This window comes from Oncorhynchus mykiss, chromosome 22 (genome assembly GCF_057628025.1).
Source record: "Oncorhynchus mykiss isolate SJ-2025 chromosome 22, ASM5762802v1, whole genome shotgun sequence".
Classification (NCBI taxonomy): Eukaryota; Metazoa; Chordata; class Actinopteri; order Salmoniformes; family Salmonidae; genus Oncorhynchus; species Oncorhynchus mykiss.
Genome location: NC_143043.1, coordinates 41,368,933 through 41,395,142, shown reverse-complemented (window position 1 = coordinate 41,395,142; position 26,210 = coordinate 41,368,933). Strand labels below are relative to the sequence as shown.

The 26,210-nt window shown below is 44.1% G+C and overlaps 1 protein-coding gene across 17 annotated transcripts in view; it reads left to right on the top strand.

Annotated features, from left to right (window-relative positions):
- Positions 1 to 26,210, top strand: part of LOC110502096 (CLIP-associating protein 1-B) — a 131,953-nt gene that overhangs the window by 100,673 nt on the left and 5,070 nt on the right. For 3 of the 17 annotated variants that reach the window (XM_090216066.1, XM_090216064.1, XM_090216060.1), the window contains 17 exons: positions 5,378 to 5,440; positions 6,034 to 6,137; positions 6,588 to 6,614; positions 7,017 to 7,128; positions 7,281 to 7,413; positions 8,071 to 8,134; positions 8,485 to 8,648; positions 15,077 to 15,155; positions 15,652 to 15,795; positions 21,634 to 21,780; positions 21,923 to 22,029; positions 22,929 to 23,067; positions 23,507 to 23,756; positions 24,046 to 24,105; positions 24,288 to 24,478; positions 24,819 to 24,947; positions 25,151 to 25,357. In XM_090216066.1, coding sequence (XP_090072192.1) covers positions 5,378 to 5,440; positions 6,034 to 6,137; positions 6,588 to 6,614; positions 7,017 to 7,128; positions 7,281 to 7,413; positions 8,071 to 8,134; positions 8,485 to 8,648; positions 15,077 to 15,155; positions 15,652 to 15,795; positions 21,634 to 21,780; positions 21,923 to 22,029; positions 22,929 to 23,067; positions 23,507 to 23,756; positions 24,046 to 24,105; positions 24,288 to 24,478; positions 24,819 to 24,947; positions 25,151 to 25,357 — 2,120 coding nt within the window. Of the gene's footprint in view, positions 1 to 4,503; positions 4,609 to 5,377; positions 5,441 to 6,033; positions 6,138 to 6,587; positions 6,615 to 7,016; positions 7,129 to 7,280; positions 7,414 to 8,070; positions 8,135 to 8,484; positions 8,649 to 15,076; positions 15,156 to 15,651; positions 16,351 to 16,995; positions 17,123 to 17,910; positions 18,016 to 21,633; positions 21,781 to 21,922; positions 22,030 to 22,380; positions 22,510 to 22,928; positions 23,068 to 23,506; positions 23,757 to 24,045; positions 24,106 to 24,287; positions 24,479 to 24,818; positions 24,948 to 25,150; positions 25,358 to 26,210 lie in introns of those variants that run through there. The other 14 variants (XM_090216054.1, XM_036959189.2, XM_090216057.1 and 11 more) reach the window with 9 other exon arrangements.

The following is a 26,210-nucleotide window of genomic DNA, read 5'->3' as shown; positions in this document are numbered from 1 at the left end:
TAAACACAAAATAAATCACGTATTCACTCTATACGAGGAAAAATACATTTGTAATTTGCTAGCAACGCACATAGCAACTAAGTAACTGCCAAAATGAACAGTGTATTACCTACACACTGGATACACATGTATGCTGATCAATAGGATACCACACACATGCTGTCAAGGGCCATGTATGTGTCAAAACATGCCGGGGATATGCCCAAAGTCGTCATTGTGCACTCCTATCAATCTAGTGATAACCTTATATACAGTACACCAAGTGTGTCCTTTGAAGCTCAGATACACTATCTTGGTTTTCCCGGTCATAAACACAAAACAAGGAAACACAATAAACACAAAAGATAAGCCTTGAATGCAAGGATACCCACATAGTAAGGTTATGACGCACCAATGGACCCTTTGAACTCAAAAGGGGGCAGCAGGTAGCCTTACGGTTAAGAGCGTTGGGCAGTAACCGAAAGGTCGCTGGTACGAATCTCCGAGCCGACTAGGTGAAAAATCTGTCGACGTGCCCTTGAGCAAGGCACTCTGGATAAGAGCTTCTGCTAAATGACTAAAATGTAAATACTGAATGGCAAAATACTGAATAGTAAAATACTGAATAACAAAATACTGAATAGTAAAATACTGAATAACAAAATACTGAATAGTAAAATACTGAATAACAAAATACTTAATAGTAAAATACTGAATAACAAAATACTGTATGGTAAAATACTGAATGGTAAAATACTGAATAACAAAATACTGAATAGTAAAATACTGAATAACAAAATACTGAATAGTAAAATACTGAATAACAAAATACTGAATGGTAAAATACTGAATAACAAAATACTGAATAGTAAAATACTGAATAACAAAATACTGAATAGTAAAATACTGAATAACAAAATACTGAATGGTAAAATACTGAATAACAAAATACTGAATAGTAAAATACTGAATAACAAAATACTGTATGGTAAAATACTGAATAACAAAATACTGAATAGTAAAATACTGAATAACAAAATACTGTATGGTAAAATACTGAATAACAAAATACTGAATAGTAAAATACTGAATAACAAAATACTGTATGGTAAAATACTGAATGGTAAAATACTGAATAACAAAATACTGAATAGTAAAATACTGAATAACAAAATACTGTATGGTAAAATGCTGAATAACAAAATAATGAATAGTAAAATACTGAATAACAAAATACTGAATAGTAAAATACTGAATAACAAAATACTGAATAGTAAAATACTGAATAACAAAAAACTGTATGGTAAAATACTGAATAACAAAATACTGAATAGTAAAATACTGAATAACAAAATACTGTATGGTAAAATACTGAATAACAAAATACTGTATGGTAAAATACTGAATGGTAAAATACTGAATAACAAAATACTGAATAGTAAAATACTGAATAACAAAATACTGTATGGTAAAACACTGAATAACAAAATACTGAATGGTAAAATACTGAATAACAAAATACTGAATAGTAAAATACTGAATAACAAAATACTGAATAGTAAAATACTGAATAACAAAATACTGTATGGTAAAATACTGAATGGTAAAATACTGAATAACAAAATACTGAATGGTAAAACACTGAATAACAAAATACTGAATGGTAAAACACTGAATAACAAAATACTGAATGGTAAAATACTGAATAATAAAATACTGAATGGTAAAATACTGAATAATAAAATACTGAATGTGAAAAGGCAAGGTCCCTTGGAAAGAGGGGTGAACGGTAAGAGCCTGTCTTTCATCTTCTACGGACTGTAGCTGTCTCTCAGGGTTAGCAGCTAAGAAGAACTCACTGTTTTGGGAGGAGTCTCTCATCCAAGCATGTCACATCATTGGGGTGGCCCCTCCTCTTTCAGGAAACGTGGATGAGCCTCTGTAGGTCAAGCTCTGTCATCAGCAGCCCAGCTTATGTCCTTCCTTCCAGTCAGACTGAGTCACTGTGTCACGATCGTCGTAAGAACACTTGGACCAAAGCGCAGCGTGAAATCGGTTCAACATTTTTTATTATAAGTGAACCGCACAACAAAACAATACACGAAACGTGACGTTCTGGAGTGCTCACTGGCAACAACACAAAAACAAGATCCCACAATAACACAGTGGAGAAATGGCTGCCTAAATATGATCCCCAATCAGAGACAACGATAAACAGCTGCCTCTGATTGGGAACCATACCAGGTCAACATAGAAATACACAACCTAGATTACCCACCCTAGTCACACCCTGACCTAACCAAAATAGAGAATAAAAAGGCTCTCTATGGTCAGGGCGTGACAGTACCCCCGCCAATGGTGCGGACTCCGGCTGCAAAATCTGACTCTATAGGGAAGGGTCCGGGTTAGCATCTAGCGTCGGTGGCGGCTCCGGTGCGGGGCGAAGTACCCACTCCGCTCGCGGATCCGGCCTTGGACCCGGGCTGAACACTGTGCCTGGACTGGGCACCGGCGCAGAGGAAGGCTCCTGCCTTGGAGCTGGACTGGACACCGGGTTTAGACTGGACATTGGTGCAGAGGAAGGCTCCTGCCTTGGAGCTGGACTGGACACCGGGTCTAGACTGGACATCGGTGCAGAGGAAGGCTCCTGCCTTGGAGCTGGACTGGGGAGATGCACTGGAGGCCTGATGCGTGGAGCCGGCACAGGTGGCACCGGACTGGTGACACGCACTTCAGGGAGAGTGCGGGGAGCCGGCACAGGATGCACCGGACTGGGGAGACGCACTTCAGGGCAAGTGCGAGGAGCAGGCACAGGACGTACCAGACTGGGGAGACGTACTGGAGACCTGGTGCGTGGAGCAGGCACAGGACGTACCGGACTGGGGAGACGTACTGGAGACCTGGTGCGTGGAGCCGGCACAACTGGTACCGAACAGATAACAACCTCCGCACGGCAAGTGCAGGGACCTGGCACAGGACGTACTGGGCTGTGGAGGCGCACTGGAGACCTGGTGCATAGAGCCGGCACAAATTGTACCGGAACTATGACACACTCCGCACGGCAAGTGCAGGGAGCTGGCACAGGACGTACTGGGCTGTGGAGGCGCACTGGAGACCTGGTGCGTGGAGCTGGCACAGATTTAAACCGGAATGATCGCATGCTCCTCATATGGGGAGCTGACTCCCTCCCTCCAATTTCTCCTGCCGCCAAGGAAGGCTATCCTGTCCTGCCAGGATTTCCACCCAAGTCCAGGATCCCTTCCCATCCAAGATCTCCTCCCAAGTCCAGGATACCTTCTCCTCCTGGGCACGCAGCTTAGTCCTGGTGTGGTGGGATCTTCTGTCACGATCGTCGTAAGAACACTCGGACCAAAGCGCAGCAGGAAATCGGTTCGACATTGTTTATTATAAGTGAACCGCACAACAAAACAATAAAGAATAAACGAAACGTGACGTTCTGGAGTGCTCACTGGCAAAAAAAAATAAAAAATATCCCACAGAAACACAGTGGGAAAATGGCTGCCTTAATGTGATCCCCAATCAGAGACAACGATAAACAGCTGCCTCTGATTGGGAACCATACCAGGTCAACATAGAAATACACAACCTAGATTACCCACCCTAGTCACACTCCGACCTAACCAAATAGAGATAAAAAGCCTCTCTATGGTCAGGGCGTGACACACTGGCCCTGTCCTATTGCTTTGATTGATTGGTCTGTGTATTTCATCGACCAAAAACAGCTCCCCCCATCTTAGCTTCTTGTCTGTCTGTCTGTCTGACGCTCTGTCTGTCGCTCTGTCTGTCTGTCTGACGCTCTGTCTGTCGCTCTGTCTGTCGCTCTGTCTGTCTGTCTGACGCTCTGTCTGACCCTCTGTCTGTCGCTCTGTCTGTCTGTCTGACGCTCTGTCTGTCTGTCTGTCTGTCGCTCTGTCTGTCTGTCTGACGCTCTGTCTGTCTGTCTGTCTGTCACTGACTGTCATTCCTGAATTGGGAAGGCTGCCTATTTTACATCAGTAAATTGACAATTAGACGTTGCAATGTTTTTAAGTTTGTATTTTTGTCTTCTTCTGAGTCATTTTCAGTTCATATTTTTTGTTATAACTGACTATAATGGTTTGTCTTTCTTTGGTGTTTTTACCATATCTTTATTTTTATACCCTCTTTTAATTCTTAATTGTTTTCTTTGTTTTTATTTTGTGTATTAACTCTGTTTATCTGTTGTAAGCTACAGTCATACCAATCGTCTTTTCATTGACAACCTAATCCTTGTCCATTTAAAAATGGACTTGCGCTAACTTAAGTTCTAAAATTGAACCTGATGTCCAGCAGACGCCAACCCACCACCACACCCCAGAGTCCTCCTCCCCCTCACCCCCTCTCTTATTCCAGTCCCCAACCCCAGCCCAACCCCAGGCATCACCTCACTAACCCCAAACCTGTGTTGTACTGCCCTACTGACAGCCAGGCTGTGTGGTAAAGCTCTTGTTCCTGGTACTCCTCTCTCCTCCTACCACACGCTAGCAAGGAGCCGTATCCCCCGGCCCAGCATGAGTCAGGGCTGCAGCAGGGACACCTCTAGGGAAAGCAGCCGAGACACCAGCCCTGCTCGGGGCTTCAAGCCTCTTGGTGAGTACCACGACCAACCGGACACCAGGAGGCCTCCAGTAAGCAGCAAGGCCCACTAGTACCCACTCCTCAGCCCCCGCCTCTAGACCCCTACTCTCTGTCCCAGCCTCCCTGTACACCCCAGGATGTCTAGATAGAACTTCTCTTGCCTGCTCTGATCTAGTCTGCCTGCACTAACCCTCTCAAAGTTTCTGGAATATAATCACTGCGCTGTCTTGTTTGTGTCTGTCTTGTTGGGAATTCTCCAAGTCTTATGCTATATAAGTATTTGTGTGCCTTTGTATGTGTAATATAATGACCAGCAACATGGAAAGATCACGAAAATCTCTGGATGTTCTAGGATTCTGTTTTGGTCCAATGAATAATGATTTGGCACATCTCATAATAAATGTAAATCAAGAGGCAGAAAAACAAGGTAGTGACTAGAGTAAACAGTGTACTGTATGTGTATCATCGTATTCAATGTCCATAGCTGACCTGCTTCTCAGCTCTCTCCTGTGCTCCTGCCACATCTCAGGAAATGACACAACTTTGTCACTGCTTTGTCATGGGGGACAACAACAAAAAAGAACAAAGAGGGACAAAGTGGGATACATGAGGGATACCCGCCCCTCCTATCCTATGACTGTTGTAGATGTGGTTGGTTGCTCATAATCATAGTGGATTAATGCAGCCAGGCGCTGAGCCTGAGTCAACTACAGAGGACGGTACCTGTTGCGTTTGTGTCACTAACGCCCCGGGTGTCATCCACCCCTCCTGTCCCTTGCAGCCTCCCGACGTACTTCCCGCTCTACCAGTGCCCTATCCACGGCTGACCCCCACGGCCAGTCAGGTGACCTGCATGCCCTACCCTCTCATTTCCACATTTAGCGATTATGCCAGCATGAGTCCATACATGTTGCTGTGAGGGCTGTGCCCACCCTGCCACAGGAGGCAATATTTTGTTCAAACTGTTGAGGAGGAGATCTGTAAGCGTGCTGCTTTGTCATATTATGTGTCGTTATCATCTGCTTCAATATGATGTTTTGTGATTTTCTTTTAAAAAGCTTGTGTTACTGTGTAATCAAAAGGCCTGTCCCCATCTGTATGATTTTCTCCTTGTTAGTGACTTTTTGGACATTGTATTTGTACTTCAGTGTATTGAGTATCTCATATAAGAGTTGTTTATTTCCCCGTTTGCAAGTGTCAGTTTCTTTTCTCTTCATTTCAAATTAGCACTAATCATTCTCTGGTGATTTCTGTTGGTGTCATCTTTTTCACTATTCATTTTTTACATATCACTCAAGCTTTCTGGTGTTTTAGTTTTCAATCTTTTTGGTGTATGGTCTGTAAACCCCATCATATTGCCTTTTGTCTCCCTAGAGCAAGATCCCATTGACTTTCTCTTGTGTTACTCCACTCACCCCCCTCTCCTCTCCCCCCCAGATCGGTTTGGTTTGATTCACCAGGACCGTATCTCTGCCTCAGTAAATGCCATGAGAGTCCTCAACACTGGCACTGAGGTGGAGGCTGCTGTGGCTGATGCACTGGTAAGTCACCATTCAACTTTTACCAGCTGCCAGTTCTGAAGACAGTTTGTCTTCAGGTAGAGTTACACTTAGTCAGTCCCTCATTAAGGCATGCTAGGTAATCGATGAGGACTTGATGTGGAAACCATATGCATTTTAAGTTTGTGTTTAGATATTTACTGTGGACCCTCCTAAAAACGAATGAATCCCAGTTTTTTTTTCTTTGTCAGAAAAGAAAACTGCATTGAGTAGTAAAATGTAATGAGATTAAATGAAGCCTGTGTTTGTTTATGGCAATCAGAATGTCAGTATATATTTCAATAAGAAAGACTTTGACTGCAAGAAAGTCAACATTGTTACCATGTAGATAAAAACATGTCTTGTCTTATTCCCAAGCAGGACTGCAGTCATGATATTTTCCCTCTAAAATATCCCTCTTTCTCTTTCCTGCTTGGTTGCCTGTAACTTCAGCTGTTAGGAGACTCCAGAAATAATAAGGTAGTTGTCCAATTCGTGTACCGTTTGTTTATTCATTCTATTCACTAATCAACAAAAATGCAAAGTACCATCACTAAATGTTGCTATTTGGCCAAAAGCAATTGCTGGCAGATTTTAGTTTATTATTCAATAAAATATTATTAACAATAGGCATTCTTATAACATTATTTAATCATCTCTCTGCATGTTCATATCAATCATGAAAAATCAACAGTTGGAACAAATTGCATGGCTACCTCATTCATTGTGAATGGCATCGTATCGTAGCCCATTAAATCCTACTTCCTGGTTGAGTTTGAGTGACAAAGTGACCAGAGGTCTAGCTTGCCTGTCCCACTTCTCTCCTGGTCCTATGAACAATGACCTCACCATTACCCATCCCTTCCCATTCTCTCCGAACAGAGGAAGCCTATGAGGCGGCGGTATGAGTCTCCGGGTATCTATTCTGACGACGATGCTAACAGCGACGCATCCAGTGCATGCTCAGAGCGCTCATACGGGTCCAGGAACGGAGGTATGTGGTCCCGTGTTGTTACTGAGTTGGTAAGAACATGGAACTAGCAACATAAGGGTAGTGGGTTCGAATCCTGCTAGATTCACATAGACTAAAATGTATGCACTTGGATAAAAGCATCTTCTGAATGGTATATATATATTATTATCTAGGTATCCCTCACTACCTGCGTCAAACGGAGGATGTGGCGGAGGTGCTAAACCACTGTGCCAGCTCCAACTGGTCAGAGAGGAAGGAGGGGCTGCTGGGTCTGCAGAACCTACTCAAGAACCAAAGAATACTCAGGTGGGTGCGGGGCCAGGGGGGTGGTTCTTTTGGAAGTCATGTCATTGTATGTGTCCTCCTGCTGTAACTATGCTGATCTGCTCCTACCTCTGTCATGTAGGGTTCACTAAGTATTTTCTATGCATTGTTGTCTTTTTGGATGGCATTGGCGATAGTAGAATTGTTGTTAAGAATGTTCTGCCAGCTGTGGATAGGGTTTGAAGTAGTCTTGGTTCTTTTTCATATATAAATGATCATTTCCTTTTTGAAATTGTTCAACTTTTAAAGAGGATATCCTGTCAAGGCGAGTCCAGCAGGGTGTTTCATTTCATAGCTTTCCTTAATTGAGGGAGAAATGACTGGTCACGAGGACCCTGCAGCTATAATGCCGCTCGTCAGGTGGTAAAGTGGAAGATGAGTTTCAGAGGAGTCAGTTTGTGAGACAAGGCCATTTGTCTGCCTGCTCTCCCTGTGAGGGCAGCAGCATTGTCTCCTGAAGAAGCTGCTTTAAATCAAGCCTCTCTGACATCTATTAGTGATGTCTGCCTGCTCTCCCTGTGAAGCCAGCAGCATTGTCTCCAGAAGGAGCTGCTTTAAATCAAGCCTCTCTGACATCTGTTAGTGATGTCTGCCTGTGTTTACTAATGTCTGCCGGTGGATGCTGTTTGTGTGTTGCAGCCGAGTGGAGCTGAAGAGACTATGTGAGATCTTCAGCAGGATGTTTGCAGATCCACACAGCAAGGTAGGTGACAGGATGTTCACCTGTGTTGTTTGAAAGTTTCATATCAATACATTGACACACTCACTCATAACTTTTACTTTTGACATTCAAAAACCCATTGCTTTGCAGTGATTTGTCTGAAAACTAATTGAGTGTTTTGTTGCATGGTCTGCTTTGGTGTGGATTTTAACAACAGAGAGTAAGTGTGTGTTTTTATTCTTTCAATTTTCTACTGTACAGACACCTATTGCCTGTGTTGTTACTTTTATAAAGGTGCTGTGTGTGTGTGTGTGTGTGTGTGTGTGTGTGTGTGTGTGTGTGTGTGTGTGTGTGTGTGTGTGTGTGTGTGTGTGTGTGTGTCCGTCCCTCAGGTGTTTAGTATGTTTCTGGAGACTCTGTTGGACTTTATCTTGGTGCATAGAGAAGACCTGCAGGACTGGCTGTTTGTCCTGCTCACCCAGCTACTGAAGAAGATGGGAGCTGACCTGCTGGGGTCTGTCCAGGCCAAGGTCCAGAAGGCTCTGGACATCACCAGGTATGGACCTCTACATCCCCCCTCCGATAACATCTCTAAACATTTTCACGCAATGCCGACCCAAACCAAACTGTGCTTGCTTGGATATTGTCTTTTTACACAGCTTTTAAACATTGTTCGAGCACTTGAGGGTTTCTCATGAAACCAGTTTTAAAATGTCTATAGCAAAATGAGTTACAAAACCATGGTCAACTATCATTCTGACTATCATTTTAAATACATTTTACATTTTCGCCTGAATTTTGTACATCTTCACACCAAATTCAGATTCTCAGGTCATTTTATGAAACACAAAATACTGTGTTTTGCTGTAGTTTGTCTTAAAATCATAAAATGTTTATGTTTAAAATGTTCAACTATAATACAGTTGAAGTGGGAAGTTTACATACACAGGTTGGAGTCATTAAAACTCGTTTTTCAACCACTCCACCAATTTCTTGTTAACAAACTATAGTTCTGGCAAATCGGTTAGGACATCTACTTTGTGCATGACACAAGTCATTTTTCCAACAATTGTTTACAGAGGTTATTTCACTTATAATTCACCGTATCACAAATCCATTGGGTCAGAAGTTCACATACACTAAGTTGACTGTGCCTTTAAACAGCTTGTAAAATTCCAGAAAATTATGTCATGGCTTTAGAAGCTTCTGATAGGCTAATTGACATCATTTGAGTCAATTGGAGGTGTACCTGTGGATGTATTTCAAGGCCTACCTTCATACTCAGTGCCTCTTTGCTTGACATCATGGGAAAATCAAAAGAAATCAGCCAAGTCTGGTTCATCCTTGGGAGCAATTTCCAAATGCCTGAAGGTACCATTTCATCTGTTCAAACAATAGTACGCAAGTATAAACACCATGGGACCACGCAGCCATCATACCGCTCAGGAAGGAGACGCATTCTATCTCCTAGAGATGAACGTACTTTGGTGAGAAAAGTGCAAATCAATCCCAGAACAACAGCAAAGGACCTTGTGAAGATGCTGGAGGAAACGGTACAAAAGTATCTATATCCATAGTAAACGAGTCCTATATTGACATAACCTGAAAGGCCGCTCAGCAAGGAAGAAGCCACTGCTCCAAAACCACCATAAAAAAGCCAGACTACGGTTTGCAACTGCACATGGGGACAAAGATCGTACTTTTTGGAGAAATGCCCTCTAATCTGACGAAACAAAAATAGAACTGTTTGGCCATAATGACCATCGTTATGTTTGCAGGAATGTTTTGGAATTTGACCCCCTTTTCTCCACAATTTCGTGGTATCCAATTGTTTTTATAAGCTACTATCTTGTCTCATCGCTCACAACTCCCGTACGGGCTCGGGAGAGACTAATGTCATGCATCCTCCGATACACAACCCAACCAAGCCGCACTGCTTCTTAACACAGCGCGTACCCAACCCGGAAGCACCAATGTGTCGGAGGAAACACCGTGCACCTGGCAACCTTGGTTAGCGCGCACTGTGCCCGGCCTGCCACAGGAGTCGCTGGTGCGCGATGAGACAAGGACATCCCTACCGGCCAAGCCCTCCCTAACCCAGACGACGCTAGGCCAATTGTGCGTCGCTCCACGGACCTCCCGGTCGCGGCCGGTTACAACAGAGCCTGGGCGCGAACCCAGAGTCTCTGATGGCGCTGCAGTACAGCGCCCTTAACCACTGCGCCACCCGGGAGCCACCCGGGAGGCCCTACACTTTTATTTTAACTTCTTTAATACATCAATAAAATCAATTTAGTCTCAAATAAATTATGAAATATGTTCAATTTGGTTTAAATAATGCAAAAACACAGTGTTGGAGAAGAAAGTAAAAGTGCAATATGTGCCATGTAAAAAACCTAACGTTTAAGTTCCTTGCTCAGAACATGAGAACATGCTGGTGATTCCTTTTAAAGTGAGTCTTCAATATTCCCAGGTAAGAAGTTTTAGGTTGTAGTTTTTATAGGAATTATAGGACTATTTCTCTCTATACCATTTGTATTTCATTAACCTTTGAATATTTGATGTTCTTATTGGCACTTTAGTATTGCCAGCCTAATCTCGGAAGTTGATAGGCTTGAAGTCATAAACAGCTCAATGCTTGAGGCACAGTGAAGAGCTGCTGGCAGACGCAGGAAAGTGCTGTTTGAATGAATGCTTACGAACCTGCTGCTGCCTACCACTGCTCACACAGACTGCTCTATTAAATATCAAATCATAGGCTTAATACACTGCTCAAAAAAATAAAGGGAACACTTAAACAACACAATGTAACTCCAAGTCAATCACACTTCTGTGAAATCAAACTGTCCACTTAGGAAGCAACACTGATTGACAATAAACTTCACATGCTGTTGTGCAAATGGAATAGACAACAGATGGAAATTATAGGCAATTAGCAAGACACCCCCAATAAAGGAGTGGTTCTGCAGGTGGTGACCACAGACCACTTCTCAGTTCCTATGCTTCCTGGCTGATGTTTTGGTCACTTTTGAATGCTGGCAGTGCTTTCACTCTAGTGGTAGCATGAGACGGAGTCTACAACCCGCACAAGTGGCTCAGGTAGTGCACCTCATCCAGGATGGCACATCAATGCGAGCTGTGGCAAGAAGGTTTGCTGTGTCTGTCAGCGTAGTGTCCAGAGCATGGAGGCGCTACCAGGAGACAGGCCAGTACATCAGGAGACGTGGAGGAGGCCATAGGAGGGCAACAACCTACCTCCGTCTTTGTGCTAGGAGGAGCAGGAGGAGCACTGCCAGAGCCCTGCAAAATGACCTCCAGCAGGCCACAAATGTGCATGTGTCTGCACAAACGGTCAGAAACAGACACCATGAGGGTGGTATGAGGGCCCGACGTCCACAGGTGGGGGTTGTGCTTACAGCCCGACACCGTGCAGGACGTTTGGCATTTGGCAGAAAACACCAAGATTGGCAAATTCGCCACTGGCGCCCTGTGCTCTTCACAGATGAAAGCAGGTTCACACTGAGCACATGTGACAGACGTGACAGTCTGGAGACGCCGTGGAGAACGTTCTGCTGCCTGCAACATCCTCCAGCATGACCGGTTTGGCGGTGGGTCAGTCATGGTGTGGGGTGGCATTTCTTTGGGGGGCCGCACAGCCCTCCATGTGCTCGCCAGAGGTAGCCTGACTGCCATTAGGTACCGAGATGAGAACCTCAGACCCCTTGTGAGACCATATGCTGGTGCGGTTGGCCCTGGGTTCCTCCTAATTCAAGACAAGCTAGACCTCATGTGGCTGGAGTGTGTCAGCAGTTCCTGGAAGAGGAAGGCATTGATGCTATGGACTGGCCCGCCCGTTCCCCAGACCTGAATCCAATTGAGCACATCTGGGACATCATGTCTCGTTCCATCCACCAACGCCACATTGCACCACAGACTGTCCAGGAGCTGGCGGATACTTTAGTCCAGGTCTGGGAGGAGATCCTTCAGAAGACCATCCGCCACCTCATCAGGAGCATGCCCAGGCGTTGTAGGGAGGTCATACAGGCACATGGAGGCCACACACACTACTGAGCCTCATTTTGACTTGTTTTAAGGACATTACATCAAAGTTGGATCAGCCTGTAGTGTGGTTTTCCACTTTAATTTTGAGTGTGACTCCAAATCCAAACCTCCATGGGTTGATAAATTTGATTTCCATTGATAATTTTTGTGTGATTTTGTTGTCAGCACATTCAACTATGTAAAGAAAAAAGTATTTAATAAGAATATTTAATTCATTCAGATCAAGGATGTGTTATTTTAGTGTTCCGTTTATTTTTTGAGCAGTGTATAATAACACACAGAAATTCGAGCCTTAGGTCATTAACATGGTCAAATCCGGAAACTATAAAAACGTTTATTCTTTCGTTGAAATACGGAACCGTTCTGTATTTTATCGAACAGGCGGCATCCATAAGTCTAAATATTGTGTTACATTGAAGGTTGTGCAATGTTATGTCATAATTATGTAAAATTCTGGCAAATTAATTAAGGTCTTTGTTAGGAAGAAATGGACTTCACACAGTTCGCAACGAGCCAGGCGGCCCAAACGGCTGCATATAGCCTGACTCTGCTTGCACAGAACGCAAGAGAAGTGACACAATTTCCCTAGGTAAAATAAATTCATGTTAGCAGGCAATATTAACTAAATATGCAGGTTTAAAAACATTTACTTGTGTATTGATTTTATGAAAGGCATTGATGTTTATGGTTAGGTACTCATTGTTGCAACAACAGTGCTTTTTTCGCGAATGCACTTGTTAAATCATCACGCATTTCGCGAAGTAGGCTGTCATTCGATGATAAATTAACAGGCACCGCATTGATTATATGCAACGCAGGACACGCTAGATAAACTAGTAATATCATCAACCATGTGTAGTTAACTAGTGATTAAGTTAAGATTGATTTGTTTTTATAAGATAAGTTTAATGCTAGCTAGCAACTTACGCGAGTGCAGCAAGGAGCCAAGGTAACAGGTGGTCAGCCTGCCACAGAGTCTGCTCGTGGAGTGCAATGTAATGCAATGTAAAAAACATAATTATGAAATAGAGAAGTACAGATCCTATTTTTTTTTATTCAAGAGGACATTTTGTAAATGGACAGTTTGATAAGAATTACCTAACTATGGTGGATGTGTAACCAGGCCACCTCAGTAGAATTTGATTTCATCAAATCAAATCAAATGTATTTGTCACATACACATAGTTAGCAGATGTTAATGCAAGTGTAGCGAAATGCTTGTGCTTCTAGTTCCGGCCATGCAGTAATATCTAACGAGTAATATAACCTAACAATTTCACAACGACTACCTTATTCACACACAAGTGTAAAGGAATTAATACGAATATGTACATAAAAATATATAAATGAGTGATGGCCGAACGACATAGGCAAGATGCAGTAGATGGTATAGAGTACAGTATATACATATGAGATGAGTAATATAGGGTATGAAAACATATAAAGCGGCATTGTTTAACCTCTCTAGGGTAACATCCAGTGAGATTGCAGAGCGCCAAATTCAAATACAGAAATACTCATTATAAAAATTCAGAAAAGATACAACTATTTTACATTGGTTTAAAGATTAACTTCTTGTGAATCCAACCACGGTGTCAGATTTCAAAAATGCTTTACCGCGAAAGCATACCTTACAATTACTTGAGAACATAGCTCAGCAGACAAATCATTACAAACAGTACCCAGCCAAGTAGAAGAGTTACACAAGTCAGATATAGAGATAAAATGAATCACTTACCTTTGATGATCTTCATATGTTTGCACTCAGAAGACATTCATTTTTTCAATAAATGTTCCTTTTGTTCGATAAAGTCTCTCTTTATATCCGAAAACCTAGGTTTTGTTCGCACGTTTTCTTCAGTAATCCACAGGCTCAAACGCAGTCACAACAGGCAGACAAAAAAATCCAAATTGTATCCGTAAAGTTCATAGAAACATGTCAAACGATGTTTATATTCAATCCTCAGGTTGTTTTTACCCGAAATAATCGTTAATATTTCAACCGGACAATAACGTTGTCAATATAAAAGGTAAACAAGAAAGGCACTCTCTCTGGTCGCGTGCATGAAAAAGCTCTGACACGCAGGGTCCACTCATTCAGACAGCTCTTACTCCCTAATTTTTCAGAATACAAGCCTGAAACTATTTCTAAAGACTGTTGACATCTAGTGGAAGGCATAGGAACTGCAATTTAGGGCCTAATCAATGGATACTGTAATGGCATTGAATAGAAAACTACAACAACAACAAAAAATCCTTTAGAGTGTTTTCTATCCAAATCTACTAATTATATGCATATCCTATCTTCTGGGCCTGAGTAGAAGGCAGTTTAATTTGGGCATGCTTTTCATCCAAAATTCCAAATGCTGCCCCCTACCCTAGGGAAGTTAAAGTGGCTAGTGATACATTACATCAAGATGGCAGATGCAGTAGATTGTATAGCGTACAGTATATACATATGAGATGAGTAATGTAGGGTATGTAAACATTATATTAAGTGGCATTGTTTAAAGTGGCTAGTGATCCATTTAATTACATCAAGATGCAGTAGATGGTATAGAGTACAGTATATACATATGAGTTGAGTAATGTAGGGTGTGTAAACATATAAAGTGGCTAGTGATAAATTGATACATCAATTTTTCCATTATTAAAGTGGCTAGAGTTGAGTCAGTATGTTGGCAGCAGCCACTCAATGTTAGTGATGGCTGTTTAACAGTCTGATGGCCTTGAGATAGAAGCTGTTTTTCAGTCTCTCGGTCCCTGCTTTGATGCACCTGTACTGACCTCGCCTTCTGGATGATAGCGGGGTGAACAGGCAGTGGCTCGGGTGGTTGTTGTCCTTGATGATCTTTCTGGCCTTCCTGTGACATCGGGAGGGCAGGTAGTAACTTTTAGTGTTTTCTGTTTTGTTTTCCTTAGGGAGTCTTTTCCGTTTGATCACCAGTTCAACATCCTGATGAGGTTCATTGTTGACCAGACACAGACACCCAACCTCAAGGTACAGTTTGCATAGAATGTTACCAAGCTAGATGATTCTCTGTTTGTTTTAGGGATTGGCTCAGGGTCTAAGAGTTTATGATTTCAAATACCAGTAGACACAGTGCCATGGTGATATTGTCAAATATTTTAAAAGTAAACTTGCTAAATTCCTGTGTGAATCATGTAGCTTAACACTTTGTCTGAATCATGTAGGTTAACACTCTGTGTGAATCATGTAGCTTAACACTCTGTGTGAATCATGTAGCTTAACACTCTGTGTGAATCATGTAGCTTAACACTGTATTAATCATGTAGCTTAACACTCTGTATGCATAATGTAGCTTAACACTGTATGAATCGTGTAGCTTAACACTCTGTTTGAATCGTGTAGCTTAACACTGTTTGAATCGTGTAGCTTAACACTCTGTGTGAATCATGTAGATTAACAGTCTGTGTGAATCATGTAGCTAAATACTGTGTGAATCTTGAAGCTAAACCATGTGTGTATCATGCAGGTGAAGGTGGCCATTCTGAAGTACATAGAATCACTGGCAAGACAGATGGATCCGACAGACTTTGTCAACTCCAGTGAAACCCGACTGGCTGTATCTCGCATCATTACCTGGACCACAGAGCCCAAGAGCTCCGACGTCAGGAAGGTACAGTGCCTATAGAAAGTCTACAACCACTTGAAATGTTTTCACATGTTGTTGCGTAACAAAGTGGGATTGAACTAGGTTTAATTGTCGTTTTTTGTCATTGATCTACACAAAACACTCCATAATGTCAAAGTGAAGAAAAAAATCTACACATTTTATAAATTCAATCAAATTAAATTACTATAATATAGTTGTTGCATAGGTATTCACCCACTTTGTCGAGGCAAGGCTAAGTTATTCAGAAGTAAACTTTGGCTTAACAAGTCACATAATAAGTTATATGGATTCACTCTGTGTGAAATAATAGGGGTTGACATGATTTTTAATGACTACCTCTTCTTTTGTCCCCCATACAACATCTGTAAGGTCCCTCAGTCAAGTATTGAATTTCAAGCACAAATTCAACTACAGACCAGGGAGCTTTTCGTAAGCATACAGAAGGGCATTGATTGGTAGATGGGTTACAATAACAAATTAGACATTGAATATCTCGTAAAGCATGGTCAAGTTAATAATTATGCTGTGGATGCAGTATTAAACCACCCAGACACATGGGTGGTTTAATACAGTCGTCCTCCTGAACTGAGCTGCAGGACAGGAATGAAACATGCTTAGGGATGTCACCATTGGTGATTTTAAAACAGCTACAGAGTTCAATGGCTGGGATGGGATATAATTGAGGATAGATCAACAACATTATAGTGACGCCACAATAATGACCTAAATGACAGAGGGAAAGGAATAATTACAAATAAACAGAATGAAAATATTCCAAAACATGTTAATGTATGAAACAACATTAACATGTTTTGGAATATTTCCATTGTGTTTATTTGTAATTATTAATTTCTCTCTGTCATTTAGGTCATTATTGTGGCGTCACAATAAAGTAATACACTGTTTGGCCTAAATGCAAAGCCTTATGTTTGGGGCAAATCCAGCACATCACTGAGAAACGGCCTCCATCATGTTATGGGCATGCTTGACATCGGCAAGGACTAGGGAGGTTTTTAGGATAAAAATAAACTGAATAGAGCTTAGCACAGGCAAAAGCCCAGACGAAAACCTGGTTCAGTCTGCTTTCCACCAGACTCTGGGAGAGGAATTCACCTTTCAGCAGGACAATAACCAAAAACACAAAGCCAAATCTACACGGGAGTTGCTTACCAAGAAGACCGGGAATGTTCCTGAGTTGCGAAGTTACAGTTTTGACTTAAATCTACTTGGCAGTCTATGGCAAGACTTGAAAATGGCTGTCTAGCCATGCTCCCCAACACCTTGACAGAGCTTGAAGAATTCTGAAAAGAGTAATGGGCAAATATTGCACAATACAGGTGTGCAAAGCTCTTATGAAACTTACCCAGGAAGACTTACAGCTTTAATCGCTGACAAAGGTCTTTCTAACATTTATTGACTCGGGGGGGGGGGGAGTAATACAACGATAATATGCTAATAGTACAGCAGCTAGATTACTTCCTCAGCTTTTTTTTAAAGGATTGGTTCGCTTTGATTAAGTCTGTCATCAGTTGTTGTTAACTCTTAGCAAAACTCAGACACCCACCTTTAGAAGAAATGCATTCAACAGTTTTTAAATGTTATCCATATTAAAATGTAGTTATGTAGCTATCGATACACAGGGATTTACGTCATTTGAATTACTACAGATTTTATGTTTGTATTTGTTTATGTTCTTAACTGTGTTGGCAATGAAGCCATGTTCCACCAGAAATGACCTGGTGATAAGACTCTGCTATCTCTCTGTTCTGTGGCAGGACATGTGTTCACTCTTGGGTTGTTTGTTTTTCCATCACTGCTAGTTCCAATTTAAGTCCTCAACTAGTTTTTAACACAGGACGTACCTTACACTGTAGGGTATTAAAAACAGCTAGCCTAAAAATAATCTTTAAAGGAATGGGAAATAAATATTATTTTCCTGCTTTTAATTGTTTTATAATAGAAACAAACTATATATACCCCTTCTTGCATCCCACAGGAGGACCCTGTTAACAGCTATAACCTTGTCTATGTTTATAGTAGTGTACTACTATAAACATCTGCTTTCCTTTGCCAAAACTACAATACCCATAATTCTACCTCCCTGCCACTGTGCCCCAGACCCTTCATAACTGGGTGGTGGAGGAGCTATCAGGCAGGTCCAGTACTGCAGCCTTACTGTCCCAGCAGGCCGGGGAGGGGCAACTGGAAGAGAGGTGTAAGCAGGTAGTGCCTCATCAACCAATCACTGTCCACCGCCAAGCACGCACCGCCTGCCGAGCTGCACAGATGCCTAGCTGCCTCAAAGAGTGTGAAATGATCTTAAGTGTGGCCTTGCCTTTTTTACCTCACCTTCACGCTCTAACCCTTTCTACTGCTCGCTTTAACCTACAGTAGCTATGCCTTGCGAATTTGATTCTGGATAAATGGGCAGGTTTGAAAGTAAAACTACTGTTGTTCGCCAACAGAACACTACTACAACACAACAAAGAATTTATGTCATTAGGTCTCAGGAGTATGTGAATGGATTGTTGCTTTGTTTGTTCGAAGTTCTACCGACCGATATCATCGCTGAATAACGATGTGAAAACCTGAATGCTATTTTCCCTTTTGTTCTGTGCCTAACACATTGTCTGTTTTGAACCACATTAACAGCCTCTACATATGCATGCTGACGTGGTCGTTTCTAGTAGAAAGAATGACTTTAATTATTTAAAATAGTTTTGTATTTATTAAGGTAATGTCTCAGTCCTTGTTATAAGCAATGTCTAACCTGCTAGAACTAAGTACTTGTGAATTTAATATTTTGTTTTTAAAGCATGATGTCACTCACCACAAATGTATATTACAGCAGAAGTTGCAAAAACGTGTTTGATAATGTGATCAACTGTGATTTAGATTTTTGGACTGTTTCTCTGTACTGTTTTATTCAGTAAATAACACTACAGACACAGCAGTTTCAATGTATACATCTAAGTCTCTCCACTGGTATGGTTAGCTGACAAATTCCTTTTAGTTCCTAGAGGAGCAAAGAGCTTCCCTGTAAGAATACATAACCCACTATTATCTATGTCCCTGTTCCCCCTATCTGTCCCCCATGTGGCCCCTAACCCACTATTATCTATGTCCCTGTACCCCCTATCTGTCCCCCATGTGGCCCCTAACCCACTATTATCTATGTCCCTGCTCCCCCTATCTGTCCCCCATGTAGCCCCTAACCCACTATTATCTATGTCCCTGTTCCCCCTATCTGTCCCCCATGTAGCCCCTAACCCACTATTATCTATGTCCCTGTTCCCCCTCTCTGTCCCCCATGTAGCCCCTAACCCACTATTATCTATGTCCCTGTTCCCCCTATCTGTCCCCCATGTAGCCCCTAACCCACTATAATCTATGTCCCTGTTCCCCTATCTGTCCCCCATGTGGCCCCTAACCCACTATTATCTATGTCCCTGTTCCCCCTATCTGTCCCCCATGTGGCCCCTAACCCACTATTATCTATGTCGCTGTTCCCCCTATCTGTCCCCCATGTGGCCCTTAACCCACTATTATCTATGTCCCTGTTCCCCCTATCTGTCCCCCATGTAGCCCCTAACCCACTATTATCTATGTCCCTGTTCCCCCTCTCTGTCCCCCATGTGGCCCCTAACCCACTATTATCTATGTTCCTGCTCCCCCTATCTGTCCCCCATGTGGCCCCTAACCCACTATTATCTATGTCCCTGTTCCCCCTATCTGTCCCCCATGTAGCCCCTAACCCACTATTATCTATGTCCCTGTTCCCCCTCTCTGTCCCCCATGTGGCCCCTAACCCACTATTATCTATGTCCCTGTTCCCCCTATCTGTCCCCCATGTAGCCCCTAACCCACTATTATCTATGTCCCTGTTCCCCCTATCTGTCCCCCATGTAGCCCCTAACCCACTATTATCTATGTCCCTGTTCCCCCTATCTGTCCCCCATGTAGCCCCTAACCCACAATTATCTATGTCCCTGTTCCCCCTCTCTGTCCCCCATGTAGCCCCTAACCCACTATTATCTATGTCCCTGTTCCCCCTATCTGTCCCCCATATAGCCCCTAACCCACTATTATCTATGTCCCTGTTCCCCCTATCTGTCCCCCATGTAGCCCCTAACCCACTATTATCTATGTCCCTGTTCCCCCTATCTGTCCCCCATGTGGCCCCTAACCCACTATTATCTATGTCGCTGTTCCCCCTATCTGTCCCCCATGTGGCCCCTAACCCACTATTATCTATGTCCCTGCTCCCCCTATCTGTCCCCCATGTAGCCCCTAACCCACTATTATCTATGTCCCTGTTCCCCCTATCTGTCCCCCATGTAGCCCCTAACCCACTATTATCTATGTCCCTGTTCCCCCTCTCTGTCCCCCATGTAGCCCCTAACCCACTATTATCTATGTCCCTGTTCCCCCTATCTGTCCCCCATGTAGCCCCTAACCCACTATAATCTATGTCCCTGTTCCCCTATCTGTCCCCCATGTGGCCCCTAACCCACTATTATCTATGTCCCTGTTCCCCCTATCTGTCCCCCATGTGGCCCCTAACCCACTATTATCTATGTCGCTGTTCCCCCTATCTGTCCCCCATGTGGCCCTTAACCCACTATTATCTATGTCCCTGTTCCCCCTATCTGTCCCCCATGTAGCCCCTAACCCACTATTATCTATGTCCCTGTTCCCCCTATCTGTCCCCCATGTAGCCCCTAACCCACTATTATCTATGTCCCTGTTCCCCCTCTCTGTCCCCCATGTAGCCCCTAACCCACTATTATCTATGTCCCTGTTCCCCCTATCTGTCCCCCATGTAGCCCCTAACCCACTATAATCTATGTCCCTGTTCCCCTATCTGTCCCCCATGTGGCCCCTAACCCACTATTATCTATGTCCCTGTTCCCCCTATCTGTCCCCCATGTGGCCCCTAACCCACTATTATCTATGTCGCTGTTCCCCCTATCTGTCCCCCATGTGGCCCTTAACCCACTATTATCTATGTCCCTGTTCCCCCTATCTGTCCCCCATGTAGCCCCTAACCCACTATTATCTATGTCCCTGTTCCCCCTCTCTGTCCCCCATGTGGCCCCTAACCCACTATTATCTATGTCCCTGCTCCCCCTATCTGTCCCCCATGTGGCCCCTAACCCACTATTATCTATGTCCCTGTTCCCCCTATCTGTCCCCCATGTAGCCCCTAACCCACTATTATCTATGTCCCTGTTCCCCCTCTCTGTCCCCCATGTGGCCCCTAACCCACTATTATCTATGTCCCTGTTCCCCCTATCTGTCCCCCATGTAGCCCCTAACCCACTATTATCTATGTCCCTGTTCCCCCTATCTGTCCCCCATGTAGCCCCTAACCCACTATTATCTATGTCCCTGTTCCCCCTATCTGTCCCCCATGTAGCCCCTAACCCACAATTATCTATGTCCCTGTTCCCCCTCTCTGTCCCCCATGTAGCCCCTAACCCACTATTATCTATGTCCCTGTTCCCCCTATCTGTCCCCCATATAGCCCCTAACCCACTATTATCTATGTCCCTGTTCCCCCTATCTGTCCCCCATGTAGCCCCTAACCCACTATTATCTATGTCCCTGTTCCCCCTATCTGTCCCCCATGTGGCCCCTAACCCACTATTATCTATGTCGCTGTTCCCCCTATCTGTCCCCCATGTAGCCCCTAACCCACTATTATCTATGTCCCTGTTCCCCCTCTCTGTCCCCCATGTAGCCCCTAACCCACAATTATCTATGTCCCTGTTCCCCCTATCTGTCCCCCAGATAGTCCATAACCCACAATTGACTACTGTATGTCCCTCTGCCCCCCAGGCAGCCCAGGTTGTGCTGATCTCTCTGTTTGAGCTGAACACTCCAGAGTTCACCATGCTGCTGGGAGCCTTGCCCAAGACCTTCCAGGACGGGGCCACCAAGCTGCTCCAGAACCACCTGAAGAACTCCAGCAACACCAGCAGCGTGGTAAATTAATACAACCAGGGATAAAAGGGAGGGGGATCTGTTTACGCTAGCAGCCTTATCAATTTTGGTGAGGTGATTAGTAATATTTTATTTTTGGTGCATATTTACCATTTATAAACCTGTTTGTCTCTTTCTTTCTCAGAGTTCTCCCAGCAACACTATTGGGCGGACCCCAAGCCGGCACCCCCCAAGCCGGACCAGCCCTCTCACTTCCCCAACCAACTGCTCCCATGGGGGGCTATCTCCCAGGTACGTACCCACCTTCTCTGACCTCCATCCACAGGTGCCAGTGTCTGTTTGTCTCCTAATGCATGGCTAAACCACAGAGCGCTGCTTGACTGACTGAGGGCTTGTTCTCCTTCACCATGCATTCTAATACTCTACTCATATTAACGCATGCCGACCTCTAACCACAACTCAGACTATAGTTTATTTTTCTCTTCCCTCCTCTCTCTCTCTGCTGCACTCCTCCCTTCTTCTTTCTCTATTTTTCCTTCTTTCTCTCTCTCTCCTCTGTGTGTTGTTGCCCCCACCCTGTCCCGTTCTCTCCTTCTCCGCCCGTTCGTCCGTCTTTTCCTCGTGGCCGTGCTGTGGCCACAGTCGGTTGTGGGGTGGGTGTTGGAGTGGCGATGGGCTACCTAAGCAACCCCCTCCCCCTCATCCTCCTCCACCTCACTCCACCCCCGCAGGCCCCGCCCTCAGGGTCCTCCGCAGAGCGTACTCTCCCAGGTAACACACCTAGGGGCGGAGCCTCAGTTCCCTAGGATGGGCCGGACAGGAAGTGACACGTCGTGCTTCTGTTGTCCTCCCAATATTTCCTCGACCAATAGGGATTGGGAACAATAGGGAACATTTTCCTTTTTTTTGTTGTCTCTTTTTGCACTATGGTGTCAATGTTCTTTGGGGATGTATCATTCCCTCCTAACTAATCCCTTACAAGTGACACATTGGGTAGTTAGAACATCACACACCATCATCCATTTTCAGAGCTTTGCCCAGAATACATCTTTATCTATCTGTCTGAAGGTCATCTACTTAGCTTGCAGAAGCATTAACCTCTTGTACGGTGTCAGACTGAAACGGCAAGTGTGTCTGCTGTCCTGAGGGACACTTTATATAAATCCTCTCTTCCTGTTCTGTCTCCTTAGTATGTTGGAGTATGACACAGAGAACATGAACTCTGATGAGATCTACAGCTCCCTGCGAGGGGTCACAGAGGCCATCCAGAGCTTCAGCTACCGCAGCCAGGAGGACCTCAACGAGTTGAGAGGGAAGAGGGACGATGCTGTGAGTCCCAACCTCTTCATTGGAAGTGTCCTCTCTCCTCGCTCCTTATCAAAACGCATAGGAGGATACATCCAAAGTCCCACCCCTTTCACCTCCTCCTCTAATGAATTTTGAGTAAGAGGTGAAGAGAGAGGACATGAAGACAAACAAATTTGGAAAGAGCCCAGTGCCCATATCCACAAAGCATCTCAGAGTAGAAGTGCTGATCTAGGATCTGTCCATATAATCTTATTCCTTATGATCTAAAAGGCAAAACGGATCCTAGATCAGCACTCGTACTCTGAGATGCCGAAGGCATGGTTACCATGTGTTTGATGCCATTCCATTTACACCATTCCAAATATTATTATGAGCCGTCCTCCCTGAGCAGCCCCCACTGCCCTGGATGTCATAACCATTTCCACGTCTGAGACTAACTGTGTTCTCTCTCTCCCCCCAGGCGGGACGGGAAGGTGTGGCGCCCTCTCCAGGCTCTGATGCCCGTCTGGGGCTGGATGTGGTTGAGGGTGGGCGTACGGCCCTGGATAACAAGACCTCCCTTCTCAACACCCCATCCCCCCGCTCCTTCTCTGGGCCGCGAACCAGGGAGTTCGCCCCCTACGGATACGGAGACACCATCACCTCATCCTACGACAAGAGCGCCCTGAAGGAGGCCGTGTTTGATGACGACGTGGAGCAGTTTAGAGACTGTGAGTCACCTTTGACCTCTGCTTGAACCTTGATCCTGTGACTCCACCTCCATGTTGACCACCTCTGATCCATCCTGTGATGTCATGACATGATGGTGTGACGTCTTCAGGCTTAGGCAACACAAAGAAAGAACAGATTTGGTCCATCCTAGTGTTACATGCTGGCTGAAACCAAAGTGATGGAATGTTTAGACCAAAAACATTGGGATTAGGATGGCCCTTTATCTGCAGTGAAAAGTGAGTCTGATTGTCTTCCTCCCTCCTCTCCCACTTCTTCCCTCCTCTACAGGCCGTCGGCAGGACAGCAGTGGTGAAAACAAGATGGTGCTGTCTAAGGGCTTTGCTCCAGGTGGAGACACTACTCCATGACTGTCGTTTTTTGTTTTCTAAAGTTTTTCAATGCTGTTTCCATTGCCATCCATTTCCTTGTCACTTGCTTTTTTGTTGGTACATGGGGTTACTAGCTAGCTAGGGCTGAGTGTTATATGAACCGGACCACTCACCCAGTCTTCTCCTCTGTCCTCTCCCCAGGTTCCCAGGACCACTCGGACCTGGTTGCAGACCTGCTGAAGGAACTGTCAAATCACAATGAACGCGTGGAGGAGCGTAAAGGGGCGTTGGTGGAGCTCCTGAAGATCACCCGGGAGGACAGCCTGGCTGTGTGGGACGAACACTTCAAGACCATCCTCCTTCTGCTCCTGGAGACACTGGGGGATAAAGACGTAGGGATCCTTTACTTTTACTAGTTCTGACTTGACAGACAGACTGCAGCTAGTTGGAAGGTTTTACTTGCAATGATGGTGATTATTATTGTGACAAACACATTCATAGATAATAATAAGACTGCATCCCCAACTACTTCACTGATTATTTGTTTAGCTGCAAATGTAAAACATTCTGAAGCTGAAAGATATGGCTTTTGGCGTGTGGGTGTGGGGTGCATGTCTGTGAGCAGGGGTGCATGTCTGTGAGCAGGGGTGCATGTCTGTGAGCAGGGGTGCATGTCTGTGAGCAAGAATGCATGTATGGTTTGTAATGGTGGCTTGTTACCCTCCCATGCAGTACACTATCCGGGCCATGGCACTGAGGGTACTGAAGGAGATACTGCGGAACCAGCCGGCCCGCTTCAAGAACTACGCTGAACTCACCATCATGAAGACCCTGGAGGCACACAAAGACTCCCACAAGGAGGTGCAACTCCTTATATTTATACTCCCTGGTGTCCCCCAAGGCTCGGTACCAGTCCTGTTCTCTCTGTATACCAAGTCCATTCTTGCTTCTGTCATATCTTCCACATGGTCTCTCTTATCACTGTTACACCCAGAGCAGTTCTCTGTCATCAAACCCATGATATAAATCACCATATAAACCTTCTCCCTCCACTTTCCCCGTAGGTGGTAAGAGCAGCGGAGGAGTCTGCCTCCACCCTGGCCGGCTCCATCCACCCAGAGCAGTGTATCAAGGTGCTGTGTCCCATCGTTCAGACGGCTGACTACCCCATCAACCTGGCTGCCATCAAGATGCAGACCAAGGTGATCGAACGCATCACCAAGGAGTCCCTCCACCAGCTGCTGCCTGACATCATACCAGGACTACTGCAGGTGAGAATCTGGTCCTGTTTTGCATTATGTGAGTGTTTGGTAAGAGTGTGGTGCTACGCTGGTTACGGCAACCCACTGGGCACAAACTAGTTAAATCAAAGTTGTTTCCACGTCATTTCATGTTTGTTTTTATATGTGATGAAGTTGAATCAAACATTGGATTTGCAAAAAAAAAATAAAAAAATGTATTTCTTTCACACAACTTTTACCTAAATCCAATGACATGGTTAAATTTTTTGTTGATTTCCATATGAATTCCCTTTAGTTAGCAACTCAATCAAATGTAAATCCAAACTAGATGTTGAGATGATGACGTCTGTGCCTAGTGGGAAGGTTGTGGGTTCAATTTCTGCATGGATTACATACTTATTCAAATGAAATGTATACTGTTTATAGACTATGATGATATTGTCTATATAAATGCAGCTGCCACATTATTATTAATGGTGATATGTTCAGTACACACCAGTGTGTAGGTTCAGTACACACCACTGCATAGGTTCAGTACACACCACTGCGTAGGTTCAGTACACACCACTGCATTATGTATCAGAAAGTAGCTGGCCCTCTTTGCTTTGCACTCTTTTTGTTTATAAAGCCCTCCTGCATTAACCTCCGCCGTACCTTACTTCAGTCCCGGTCTCAGGAGTGGCTAGTTAGGTAAATCTGCTTTTAGTTTTTTTTGCACCTTACTTGTGGAATGCTCTATGAAGTTGGATGAGTTGGTGACTCTAGGACAATTCAAAAGGCTGATTCAGGACCTTATTACTAAATAATGTGTTTGTTTTCTATGCTTGTGTTTTGCTTTTTCGTGTATTGCCGTTGTTTTTATTTTATATATTGTTGATATGTG